Source organism: Suricata suricatta, chromosome 4 (genome assembly GCF_006229205.1).
Source record: "Suricata suricatta isolate VVHF042 chromosome 4, meerkat_22Aug2017_6uvM2_HiC, whole genome shotgun sequence".
Classification (NCBI taxonomy): domain Eukaryota; kingdom Metazoa; phylum Chordata; class Mammalia; order Carnivora; family Herpestidae; genus Suricata; species Suricata suricatta.
Genome location: NC_043703.1, coordinates 50,925,201 through 50,939,859, shown reverse-complemented (window position 1 = coordinate 50,939,859; position 14,659 = coordinate 50,925,201). Strand labels below are relative to the sequence as shown.

The following is a 14,659-nucleotide window of genomic DNA, read 5'->3' as shown; positions in this document are numbered from 1 at the left end:
GGCAGTGGCATTCTAACTGGTTCCCAGTTTCCATCCTTACTCCCTCCCTTACAATCACTCTCCATACCTATGTATTAGTTCACATCAGTTCCCTGCTAAAAAATCTTCTAATGGCTCTCCGTCTCATACAATAAAATCCTACCTCTTCACCTTGGCTTGTAAAGCTTGGTTGGTTAGACTCTACTTACTTTTATTTCTTTATCTTGTATATTCTCCTGTCGCCCACAACATTTGAATACATGGGCTGCTCCTCAGATATCCTAAGCTTATTTCTACTTCAGGGGATCAGCCGTAGCAGCTCTTCTCCTGGGATGCCCCTTTGGGAATCTTGATGGCATTGGCTTCTCATCATCCAGATCTCAGCTTAAAGTTACCTGAGCGAAGGTCTTCACTTCTAAATCAATATTAATAACCACCTAGTCAGTATGACCTCACCTTATCTTAATTGTGTGTAGAGAACATCACTGTTTGATAATTTTCTTTAGTTAGTTGTCTAATTTAACTTGCTGCTTTTCTACCTACTTTTCTAATCTACTTCCAATCTGTCTCCACACTTCTGAAATGCGAGCTCCAGAAGAACAGAAACCTTATCTGTCTCATTCACTATTTCTCCTGACACATGCCACCACTCCCTAAATGTTTTTATGTTGAATGAATAAACAGTTAATCTCCTGCATACCAATCTCTCTTTTTTCAGTATATTTTGCATATTATTGCCATATTGTTCTTCTTTAAATATTGATTTCATTGTTTCTCTGATTTGAGAGTTTACAATGGATCTTAATTGCTTGCTACTGTCTTTCTCTGTGTATGCTTCATGCCTCTGTCTTATTTATTAAGTAGTTGGTAATCATCCCAGTCCCCCTAGTTTCTCTCGCATCTATCATCTTATGACATATTTAGTGGGCCAAAGAGAAGAGGAAGATTCTAAGGCTATTAGAACCTATGTCATGTAAGTTAACAATTATTTATCTACCCTGATGACTTGTTTTCTGTGCTCCACATGTATGTGTCTTGCCTCTTTTTCAGAATTGTGAGGAACAACTTCTCCTATTTTCTTTGAGAATTTGTTTATCTCAGAGGAACTGTCACAGTTCTCAGACTATGAGAATGCTCAATAAATAACCATTCAATTGACTTGAATTTCTATCCCTTGTGCTTGTAGAATGCCTTTCTTTACAAGATATTTGAGTGTGTAAGAGAAATACCAATAATAATCCCTGCTTCCTTCTATTGGAGTTCTGCTCTTACTGCTCAGCACCATGCACTTCCCTGATCTGCCTAATTATTTCCTTAGGATGGACTCCTAACGGTGGGGAAAGAGAAAATTCAAGGCTTCATTTACCTAAATCAGTTTCAAACTGAGACAAATATAATCCATAATGTTGGGACTAAAAGCATGAGCATCAGAATCAGACAGACGTGGGTTTGAATCCTGACTCTGCTTTGATTAGCTGTGTGGCCGTGAACATGGTGCTTAGCTTTTCTGAGCCTTAGTGTCTTGATTTGTGAGGTTGGAGTAATCATAAAACTTAATTCATAGAGCTGTTACGATGATTAAATGAAAGAACACATGCAAATACCTAGCATAGCGCCTGGCAGGGAGGATATAAGAAATCAATAAGTGTTATTTATTGCTAAAACATATGATGTATGGAATTTAGCTTTTTAACTCTTTCTACTCTTCCCACAAACTCACTTGTTAAAAGATTCACATCCCGTTAGTAGAGTATTTCACCTCTAAGAGAAAACTTTAAACTGGGGAACTAGCATGGGAGTGGTTTTCATTTTTAATAGTCAGTCTTCTATAAAAGGATAGCAACAGCTTTTAGCACCCATAAGTGGTAAGGACATGAGGACATTCCTAACAAAAGCAGATAACAGTTGAGAGGGGCAGAGGGAGAGAGAGATTCTTAAGCAGGCTCCATGCTCCACACAGAGCCTCACATTAGGATGGATCTCACAATCCTGAGATCATGACCTGAGCTGAAATCAATAATTATACACTCAACTGACTAAGCCATCTACATATGCCTAGTTGAGACTTACTAATAAACTTTGGTTATAATTGAGGTTTCCCAGGTTCTAAAGGACTGGAAAGTGGAATAAAAGGAGAAAAATTAATGAGTATTTGATTAAAACAGAAGTACAGTATTATATTCATCTGCCTTTAACTAAAAACCATACTTCTGAAGAACCAATAGGCAAAATCTTTGCTATTATACTTAGTTTATTGCCTTTGATGCCATTCTTCAAATTTTAAATAGTTTTGTACGATAATGTTTATACTTCAGTGTAAAACTGTAGAACAGAAAAAGTTGTAGAAGGCTAAAAGTTATTATGAAGTTCCTTTTAAATAAGAAGAATGCATTTAGTGTATTTTATGTAAATGAAGCTAGTGTAGTTAAAGTAATTTTTTAATGTCAGAAGTTGTGGTGTATTTGTTTGCTGTATGTAAAGATATATGTGTGTGTGTGTGTATATGTGTATGTTTTCATTAACAATAAACTGAAACAGTACAACTTTGAGGAAGTATGTTTTGGCAAATATTCTTCTGGTTTATTTCCCCTCCACAAAAGTCTCTTTTTGTTTAATGCTCTCTGTGTAATTATAGGGTGTAGGAAAAAACAAGATTGTTGACAGATTCCTTCACCTGCTCAACAGACCTCGAGAATACATCCAGCTGCACAGGTAAGAGTGTAAGACCCACAACCTCTTGAGATATAGTTTCATTGTTTATTTTTCTCCCAGTACAATTTAAAAATACTTTTTTAAAAGCCCCTTTTATAAACCAGTTTTATTTTTGTTCCTCCTGTTCTTATCTTTCTCCTCCTTAAAAGGCAATAAAACATTGCAAAATTTATTTTTAAAGTGACTAATGCTTTATAAACATGAATTAATAGATATTTTGTGGACAGAAAGTGATGATGAACATTACATTCTAGGGGCAGATTTCATCAACATAAAGGCCCTTAAATTAGAATAAAAGTATGTAGAGGCTAAGCCCGTTCACTAACAGGAGGCTAAAATAGCTCACAAGCTGACACAATAAACTATATGATCTCAGGCATGGGGTAAGGAACCAAAAATATAGAAGTAAGTTATTAGTCTTCTTTCCTTCCTTTTAACACTTTGTGGATTATTTAGTTTTGTGTGGTCAGAATGCTGGTTCAGGGATAGCTTTTAATCAAATAGATTTTCTTGACATGAATTGTTTTTATTTTTATCAGCCAACCTACTCTAAATCTTTCTAAAGTAAAAATAAGTAGCAGTCACACCAAAATAGAGAGAAACAGAGACAAAGAGATGGGGAGGAGGAGAGAGAGAAATAGAGAAATCAAAGAATATTCCGAGTAATAAGTAAGTTAAAACTAGCTTGAATTGTTACTTTAATCCCAGGAGATAAAAAATTCTGTGTAGGGGGCACCTGTGTTAGTCAGTCAGTTAAGCATCTGACTGTTGATTTGGGCTCAGGTCATGATCTCACAGTTCATGAGATTAAGCCCATGTTGGGCTCTGCACTGACAGTGTGGATCCTGCTTGGAATTCTCTTTTTCCCTCTCTCTTTGCCCCTCCCCTACCCACACTCTCACTCTTTCAAAATAAATAAACATGTAAAAATATGTGTATATTGTGTAGTGGAAAAAACATTGCATTGAGTTGCAAGAATTAGTTTCTCATTTGGGTCCTTTCATTAAATAATGATATGTTCTTGGGAGAAAAATGTAGGAAAAAAGAAGGCAGAATTAATGAGTCATAAGATAACGAGAAAAGAACCAAAGTAAAGCTGAGAGATGGTAAATAAATAAATACATAAATGCAAAAAGTAAACCTCCCTCTTGAGATTTATACATCTGGCTATTATAGAATAAGTGGTACCAGATTAGTCCTACCATAGTAAAGAATTATAAAACTGCACAAGACTCACAAATACTCAGGAACTTACAACTACCTGGGATCTGTGAGCTAAACAACTACCAGAGCTCTCACATGATTAGGACCCTTCATTAAACACTCCTGTCATTTAGAAGATATTCTATAGAGTATGTGCTTTGGAAGTAGAACCAATCTATGCATAGAATAGAAGCTATTCTATGCCCATCCTTAATGAGTTTAAAAATAAACCTTGAAAAAACAAGGATGCTTGCTATTTAGCAGTATTTTTGGAAGTCTTCCTCATATACAATAACTTTAAAAATTAAAGGGATGGATGTTAGGGGGGAAATGTCTTTTTAAAAAATCCATCTAATTTAAAAGTACATTAGCTGCCTAGCTGAACAAACTTCACATGGAAATGAAGGAGGATTGCAAAATCCATTCAACAATATATAGCATTCATAATGTCAAGCATTCAACATAAAATGACTAGACATATAAAGAAGGAGGAAAATTGGTCAATAGAAATAAACTCCAAAATAACAGATTGTGGAATTAGCAGACAGGGTCTATAAAACAGTTCCCATAAATATATTCAGGCACTTATAGGAGAAAATAGGAGCATAATGAGGGAATAATTAGGAATTCTCAATGTAGAACTGGCAACTCTAAAAATGTTGTCTCAAATATGAGCAACTGGAGTTTCAAAAGAAAAGAGAAAGAATGAGGCAGAACAGTATTTGAAGACATAATGGTAGAAAAATTCCCAAATTTGATGGAAAGCATAAAATCACCAACCCAGAAAACTCAATGAATCTCAAGTAGGATAAACAGGAGACCTCAACAAAGCATATTATCCTTAAATTGTTGAAAATTGAAGGCAAAAATTTTAAATCTGCCAAAGGGAAAAAAAGACATAGGGAAAAAGACATATTACAGAGGGAAAATTATAAAAATGACTGCTGACTTTTCATGTGTAAATGATTATTTTCAAAGTACCAAAAGAAGAAAAAAGTGAGAGGCATCAAAGAGTGTATTTGACAAAAAAAAAAAAAACCAACTTTAAAAGTAGACAGTTTCAGATAAACAAGAGCTGAGAGTATTTTTTCACCAGCAAATCTGCATAATATAAACAAATTACAGCTCAGCATTTTCATGAGCATAGATAACAAAAGTCCAAAAAGAGTATTAACAAATCAAATCCCAGAATGTATAAAAAGATTACAGCATAATCAAGTGGGTTTTATCCCAGGATTTGAAGGTTGACTTAACATTTGAAAATCAAATAATGTAATTCATTCAGTCTACAGCATAAAGGAAAGCTATGTATGATCATCTCCATCATCATAAAAAAAAAGCGCATTTGGTAAAATTTAACACCTATTCTTGATAAAATGTAACAAATTACAAATAACAGGAAACTTCCTCAACTTGAGAAGAAGCATTTATGAAAAACCTGCAGCTAACTTATATTTAATGACAAAAAGCTAAATGCTTTCTTTATATGATGGGGGAAGAGGCAGGGATATTCACTATTCAACATAAGTTGGAGGCCTTAGCCAGTACAATAAGACAAGAAAAACTAAAACTAAAATACATGTTTAAATGAAAAAAGTAAGATTGTTCTTTATGTAAAGATAACATAATTGTATATCTAGAAAATTCTAGGAACTCTATAAAAAAAAAGCCATCAGAATAAGTGAATTGAGAAAGATCACAGGATACTAAATCAAAGTACAGTATTAGTTTCATTTTTATATAATAACAATGGCCCACGGGAAAATAATTTTTAAATATTATTCACAATAGGATAAAAACATGAAATACTTAGAAATAAATTTAACAAAATATGTGCAAATTTTAATTTACTAATTTTAATAGGGCATAGCAAGGCTATCTCCACTCCTTAACTTGTATAGGTCACCTACATAGTTTCAGAAAATTTCTAGCCTATTCCTTCATCTTCTCATGGTTCTTCTTTCTATGAATGATACCTTATGTAAACCTAGGAATTTAAACTCACTTTTTTTTTTTTTTAGGAATTTAGTATATCAATATTATAGGACATTTAGGAGATTTAATCTGAAAGGAAAAATAAACATAATTTCTATCTTTAAAGAGCTATAATACTGTTCTTGTTTATAACTATTTCAATAATTTATGTTCCCCTGAATCTGAAAAACTAACTTTCCCCCCATCTTTAAGCTTTAAAACCAGTTTTTCTTCCTACGTGGACAAAGTTTGAAGAAAATAATGAAAGAATCAAAGTTTGACTAGTTTGCTAGTTCTCACCTGAATGACTTTTGTTTATAACATCAAAGTGCTAGTTTTTGAGCCACAAGGCACATGGCAAGACCCATATTTTACATTTTTAAGGATGATACAGTGAGCATTGCAGTTGTTCATTCTTAGAATTTGTGCTATTTTATTTTGGTTGCATTGTGTTTAGTTTCTATTGTTTAGTGGAACCCTTAAAAATATGTAATTACTTGAAAGTTTTAATTAGGGTATATTCAGATGACACTTAAGCATATAATGTCAATTTAGAACAAAAATGAATTTAAATTTTAGATTTTAATATAAGCAGAAAACCAACTGCTTTTAAAGATGACATCAAAGACTGAAATTGGCTTACAAATTTATGCCCCAGAGAGAAGGAAGTTACTTTATATGAAAGTCCCTTTGTATGATGAGACAGTTTTTCCATTTCTGTATGTTGGACAGCAAAATATTTTTAAAGAAATAGGCTGCATTAGGCTAAATTATGTCAATTAATTTTGATTGTGCATTATGGAGGTTACTTAGCACAAGAGGTGGCAAAGAAATAAAACAGGTACTTAGTAATTATTCCTGCCTGTGTGTCATCATCACACCGATTGTAAACTGACCTTTTGCTTATTTTTCATTATCTTTAATAGTCCTAAGAAGTTTTGATAAATCTTATTTTTCTAGGAATTATTCCTTCTAATTTTTGGTATAAAGTTGTTTATAATATTGTCTTATAATATTTTAATGTCCTTAGGCTCAGTAATGATATCTTCTTTTTTATACTTGGTATGGGTTACTTGCCTTCTCTTTCTTTTATTCATGATTAGTTTTGCCAGGAGGTTATCAATATTACGCATCTCTTCAAGCAGCCAACTTTTGGTATTATTTAACGTCTCTTTTGTATGTTTCTTTTCTACTCAGTATTTTTTATTTATCTTTATATACCCTTTCTTTTATTTCCCTTGGATTTAATCTGCTTTTCTCTTTTAAATTCTTTTACATGGATGCTTAAGTAATTGATTTTCAACTTTTAATTTATGTATGTTTGAGGGTATCTATCTTTGCATCTCCCTTTGGGTCTCAGTTTTTTCATCTTTGATTAGGAAAGGTTGACAAGGTCATTTCTAGCATCTTTTAGCTCTATATTCTAAAATATTTGAAGAAGCAAGAAAATGATATTCAAGGTGCTTTAGAAAGTCGAAAAGGTTAGGGCTGCCTGGGTGGCTCAGTCTGTTAAGCGTTTGGTTTCAGCTCAAGTCATGATCTCACAGTTCATGAGTTCAAGCCCCATGTCCAGCTCTGTGCTCACAGCGCAGAGCCTGGAGCCTGCTTCAGATTCTGTGTCTCCCTCCTCTTGGCCCCTCCCCTGTGTGCTTGCTCACTCTCTCTCTTTCTCAAAAATACATAAATCACTTTTTTAAGTTCAGAAGATTACGGAGACATACCACATGGCTAATTTCTGCCTGCAATGTCTTTTACAGTAACTTTTTGTCCTAAGGTAACAAATGATCCATAAATAGTAAAGAAGTGTGTGCTGCTTATTTATGTTCTGTGGTAATTTTGACATTGGCCACATAAATGTATAGAGGTGTTATCTGTGAAAAAACTTTCTAAGTTCAAAATGTAATAAAAATTTCAAGGCCCAATATTTGTATTACTTTGTTGATAACACCCATTGCCACATTACTGATGATTTATTACAAATAAAATATCTACTCACTGTAACAGGGACTCAGGTATCTCTATTTGGCAATAATTGATATTTAATTTATTAAATAAAGTTGGAAGTAAACTTTCCATTTCTATTTAAAATATGTAATATTAATGGATTTTCATTAATTAAACTTGACCTTCTCACTAAGTCCAATGTGGGGAGGCTTTTCATTCTATACAACTTTGAGGCTGTATTTGACATAAAGTTTAAGTTTATAAATTTGCTTTAAGAGAAACCTATGTTTTAAAAGACCTAAAAATAGCAATCAGAAAAATACTCTGGACTTCTCTGATCTATAGGTGACCGACATAGCTTCTTTACTTTATTTTTATTCCTTTTAATGGATTTGTACTATTACCATCTAAATAATCAGTCACATTTCTATAGATGTTATTCCAACAAAATTAGTTATGGGCCACTCAAAACATAACCTTGATAACTAAAATGATCACCAAGCATACATGAATAAAACATACTAGTGTATTTTTTTAAGTATTACCATCTTATGTTTTAATAATCAGATCTCATAAAATGAGCAAGCTGGGCTATTTCCTTCATATCTTCAGTTAAAATAAATATGTTGTCCTGAGTATGATTTAGGTAACTTAAAAGATTAATGGATATAGTTATTTTTATGATGTGTACTGCAAATAGAAGAGACTATGTGGCTCATATTTGTGAAGTACATCTGTTTACTTGTTTTTCCACAATGTCGTTACTTTGATGTTAAAGAGAGCACTTGATATGTCAACTTCTGCAGCTGTATTTCCTCTGTGGATGAAAGTACACTTCTGTATTAAGAATTATCCTAGTGATTTAAAATACCCGGGTTTTTTCCCCATTTGCGAACCTTCCTATTTGAAGATGATGGCACATAATCAGCATGACCTATAGCATGACCTATATGCTCTTGGTTATCTTTTTAATAGTGATGCCCATTGTAAATTTAGAGTTCCCAGGTTCCCTGTATACTCCATACTTTCCCTTTAGTGGGATTTTCCTCATGTATGCTCAGCTTATTTCAGATTGGACCATTCTATGTCCTATTCACAAGTTTTGAACTTGTATCCATGCTTGTCTTTATTTCTTCATCTAAAATGCACTGTTTCATAGCCAAGAACTTCCCCAATATGGGGAAGGAAATAGCCATTGAAATCCAAGGGACACAGAGAACTCCCCTTAGATGTAACTTGCATTGACCTTCAGCACAACTTATCATAATGAAACTGGCAAAATATAAGGATAAAGAGAGAAATCTGAAAGCAGCTATGGATAAAAGAACCCTAATACACAAAGGGAAATTTATCAGAGTGGTTACAGACCTATCTAATGAAACGTGGCAGGTCAGAAAGGAATGGCAGGAAATCTTCAATGTGATGAACAGAAGAAAATACGCAGCCAAGAATCCTTTATCCAGTAAGCCTGTCATTCAGAATAGAAGGAGAGATAAAGGTTTTCTCAAATAAACAAAAATTGAAAGACTTCATCACCAACAAACCAGCCCTACAAGACATCCTAAGAGGAACTCTGTAATGGAAATGTTGCAAGGGATACAAGGTACCAGAGACACCACTACAAGCATGAACCCTACAGAGAACACGATGAATCTAAACCCATATTTTTCAATAATAACACTGAATGTAAATGGACTGAATGCTCCAATCAAACGACATAAGGTAGCAGAATGGATAAAAAATCCCAAATCCATCTATTTGCTGTCTACAAGGTGTCTGAAGGTGCAGACACCTTCAGATTGAAAGTAAGGGGATGGAGAAATATCTATCATGTAACTGGAAGTCAAAAGAAAGCCAGAGCATCCATACTTATAACATAAAAACTGGACTTTAAAGTAAAGGCAGTAACAAAAGATGAAGAAGGACATTATATAATAATTACAGGGTCTCTCCATCATGAAGAGCTAGCAATTATACACATCTATGTGCTGAATTCAGGAGTACCCAAATACATAAAACAATCACAAACAGAAACAATCTTATTGATAAGTATGTGCTAATTGCAGGGGACTTTAATACTCCACTTACAGCAGTGGATAGATCAATCAGACAGAAAATCACTAAAGAAACAATGGACCTCAATGACACATTGGAACAGATGGATTCGACAGATATATTTAGAACTCTATATCCTGAGGCTAGGGAAGTAACTTTCTTCTCGAGTGCACATGGCATATTCTCCAAGATAGATCAGATATTGGGTCATAAAGCAGCCCTCCATAAGTAGAAACGAACTGAGATCATACGATGCACACTTTCAGATCACAATGCTATTAAACCTGAAACCAATCACAGGAAAAAGTCTGGAAAACCTCCAAAAATACTAAGGTTAAAGACCACCCTACTAAAGAACAGTTGGGGCAATCAGGCAATTAGAGAAGAAATTTAAAAAATATATGGAAACAATGAAAATGAAAATACAACAATTCAAACTCCCTGGGAGGCAGCAAAGGCAGTCCTAAGAGGAAAGTATATTGCAACTCAGGCATATTTCAACAAACTAGGAAAAGCACAAATTCAAAATCTACAGCACCTAAAGGAACTAGAAGGGGAGCAGCAAGAACACTCCAAACCCAGTAGAAGAAGAGAAATAATAAAAATCTGGGCAGAAATAAACAATATAGAATCCAAAAAAAAGAAAACAGATGAAGATATCAATGAAACCCAAGAGGTGGTGTTGTTGTTGTTGTTTTGAAAAATAAACAAAATTGATAAACCTCTAGCCAGGCTTCTCAAAAAGAAAAGAGCACCCAAATAGACAAAATCACAAATGAAAATGGATCTGTTACAACCAGTGCCTCAGAAATACAAGCAATCATCAGGGAATACTATGAAAAATTATATGCCAACAAACTGAACAACCTAAGAGAAATGAACAAATTCCTAAACACCCATGCACTACCAAAATTGAAACAGGAGAAGATAGAATATCTGCACAGGCCCATAACCAGTGAAGACATCGAATCAGTTATCAAAAATCTGCCAACAAATAAGAGCCTGGAGCCGGATGGCTTCCCTGGGGAATTCTAACAGACATTTAAAACAGAGTTAATACCCATTCTTCTCAAGCTATTCCAAAAAAATAGAAGGAAAACTTCCAGACTCATTCTATGAAGCCAACATCACTTTGATTCCCAAACCACACTGAGACTCAACAAAAATAGAGAACTACAAGCCAATATCCTTAATGAATACAGAGGCAAAAATCCTCAGCAAGATACTAGCAAATGGAATTCAACAGCATATTAAAAGAATTATCCACCATGATCAAGTGAGATTCATTCCCAAGTTACAGGGCTGATTAAATATTTGCAAATCCATCAATCTGATACATCATATTAACAAAAGAAAAGAAAAGCCATATGATCCTGCTGATAGAAGCAGAGAAAACATTTACAAAATAGAGCATCCTTTCTTAATAAAAGCCCTCGAGAAAGCCAGGATACAAGGAACTTACTTAAACATCATAAAAGCCATTTATGAAAAGCCCACAGCTAATATCACCCTCAATGGGGAAAAACTGAGAGCTTTCTCCCTGAGATCAGGAACACGACAATAATGTCCGCTCTCATCACTGTTGTTTAACATAGTGCTGGAAGTCCTAGCATCCGCAGTCAGACAACAAAAGGAAATGAAAGGCATCAGAATTGGCAAAGATGAAGTCAAACTTCCACTTTTCACAGATGACAGGATTCTCTACATGGAAAACCCAACCGACTCTACCAGAAGCCTACTAGAACTGATCCATGAACTTAGCAAAGTCGCAAGGTACAAAATCAATGTACAGAAATCAGTTGCATTTTTATACACTAATAATGAAGCAACAGGAAGAGAAATCAAGAAAGTGATTCCACTCACCATTGCACCAAAAGCCATAAAATACCTAAGACTAAACCTAACCAAAGATGTAAAAGACCCGTACAATGAAAACTATAGAAAACTTATGAAAGAAATTGACGACACAAAGAAATGGAAAAACATTCCATACTCATGGATTGGAAGAATAAACATTGTTAAAATGTCATTATTACCTAAAGCAATCTATACATTCAATGCAATCCCAATCAAAATTGCACCAGCATTCTTCTCAAAGCTAGAACAAAGTATCCTAAAATTTGTATGGAACCACAAAACACCCTAATAGCCAAAGTCCTATTGAAGAAGAAAACCAAAACGGGAGGCATTGCAATCCCAGACTTTACCCTGTACTACAAAGCTGAAATCATCAAGACAGTGTGGTATTGGCACAAAAACAGACACATAGACCAATGGAATAGAATAGAGAACCCGGAACTGGGCCCACAAATGTATGGCCAATTAATCTTTGACAAAGCAGGAAAGAGTATCCGATGGAAAAAAGACAGCCTCTTTGACAGATGATGCTGGGAGGACTGGACAGTAACATGCAGAAGAATGAAACTAGACCACTTTCTTACACCATACACAAAAATAAATTCAAAATGGATGAAGGACCTGAATGTCAGACAGGAAGCCATCAGAACCCTAGAGGAGAAAGCAGGAAACAGTCTCCTTGACCTCAACCACAGTAATTTCCTACTCAACACACCCCCAAAGGCAAGGGAATCAAGAGCAAAAATGAACTACTGGGACCTCATTAAGATAAAAAGCTTCTGCACTGCAAAGGAAACAATCCAGAAAACTAATAGGCAACTGACAGAATGGGAAAAGATAGTAGCAAATGACATATTGGATAAAGGGCTAGTATCCAAAATCTACAAGAAACTCACCAAACTTCACACCCGAAAAACAAATAATCCAGTGAAGAAATGGGCAGAAGACATGAATAGACATTTCTCCAAAGAGGACATCCAGATGGCCAACAGACACATGAAACAATGCTCAGCATCAGTCATCATCAGGGAAACACAAATCAAAACCACACTGATACCACCTCACACCAATCAGAGTGGTGAAAATGAACAAATCAAGAGACTATAGATGCTGGTGAGGATGTGGAGAAATGGGCACCCTCCTGCAGTGCTGGTGGTAATGTAAACTGGTGCAGCCACTGTGGATAACAGTGTGGAGTTTCCTCAAAAAATTAACAATAGAACTGACACAGCAATAGCACTGCTAGGGATTTACCCAAGGGATACAGAAGTGCTGATGCATAGGGCCACATGTACCCCAATGTTCATAGCGGCACTTTCAACAATATACAAATCATGGAAAGAGCTTAAATGTTCATCAACTGATGAATGGATCAAGAAGATATGGTTTATCTATACAATGGAATACCACATGGCGATGAGTAAGAATGAAATCTCGCCTTTTGTGGCAACATGGATGGACCCCGAGGGTGTCATGCTAAGTGAGATAAGTCAGGAGGAGAAGGACAGATACCATGCTTTCACTTATAAGTGTAACAGGAGAAATTTAACAGAGGACTATGGGGGAGGGGAAGGGGGGATAGGAGAAAGAGGGAGGCAAATCATGAGAGACTCTTAAATATTGAAAACAAACTGAAGGCTAATAGGGGAGGGGAAATGGGAAGGGGGATGATGGGCATGGAGTGGGGCAATTGTCAGTATGAGCACTGGTTGTTTTATGAAAACTAACTTGACAATAAACTATTAAAAAAATAAATAAAATGCACTGTTTCTCATGGGGCACCTGGGTGGCTCCGTTGGTTAAGCATCCAACTTTGTCTCAGGTCATGATCTCACAGTTCGTGAGTTTGAGCCCCACATTGGGCTCTGTGCTGACATCTTGGACCCTGCTTTGAATTGTGCCTTCCTCTCTGTCTGCCTGTCCCCTACTCACACTCTGTCTCTGTCTCTCTCACTGTCTCTCTCTCTCTCAAAATAAATAATTAAAAACAAAGTTTTAATAAAATAAATAAAATGCACTGTGTTTCTCTCCTAATCCTTCAGATTTGGCACAGTTTTATTTCTACATTGAATCTTTTCTGATTTTTCATCTGGGTATATCCATCCCTTCCTCTGAAACTCCATAGGACTAACTTTGTACCATTGTGAAAGAAAGAACATGAGTTTTAGAAACCAAGTCCTGTCTTTATTATTAAGGTTTTAGTGGTCTTGAACTTCTTGAGTCCTAATTTCCTTATTTATCAAAGTGAAATAATAATATTTCAATATTATTATTATTATGGATAATACTCAATACAGGTATTATGGATGGTTGTGAAAATTAAAAGAGAGAATGTATGGAAAGGACCAATCAGTGTCTGACATGTTTTAGGCACTTAAATATGTAGGCAAACTAATTAATATTAGTTACTTGGTACATGCCCCCCCCTTTTTTTTAATCTCACTCTGATTTACATTATAGTTAATTTCTATATCCTATTTCCATCCACTACACTTTCCCCAGTCAAGCCTCCCTGTCTAAATAGGGAAATTTTGAGGGCAGAAGTCTTGTTTATTCATTATGTATGAATTCATTTATCTAACTTGTATTTATTAGATTCCTATTTGTTCAGTGGCTGTCTTAGCACTGATGCCAGATGGATGATGATACTGATCTTGACCTAAAAGAGCTTGCTTGCTTGTCAGTGGGTGCGACTACAGCATTTGCCACACGGTGTTGAATATAAGCTATGGAAAAGGCACTTGCAGGTTCCGTGGGAACCTTGAGGAGAGGTGTCCAAGGCTCCGTGTACCCGTGTGTGAAACGGGAAGGTGGCACTCAAACTGAGTGTTAAGGGAGAAGTAGAAGTTTTCTAAGTATAGGGCAGAGCACAGGACATTATGGTTATTAAAAACATACTATCTAAAAGCCAGGAAGTGAGAGAGGCGGCTTGGTA

At 35.3% G+C, this 14,659-nt stretch overlaps 1 protein-coding gene across 3 annotated transcripts in view; it reads left to right on the top strand.

Annotated features, from left to right (window-relative positions):
- Positions 1–14,659, top strand: part of VWA8 (von Willebrand factor A domain containing 8) — a 334,690-nt gene that overhangs the window by 141,639 nt on the left and 178,392 nt on the right. For all 3 annotated transcript variants that reach the window (XM_029936673.1, XM_029936672.1, XM_029936671.1), the window contains one exon: positions 2,615–2,691. In XM_029936673.1, the coding sequence (XP_029792533.1) occupies positions 2,615–2,691 (77 nt within the window). The remainder of the gene's footprint in view (positions 1–2,614; positions 2,692–14,659) is intronic.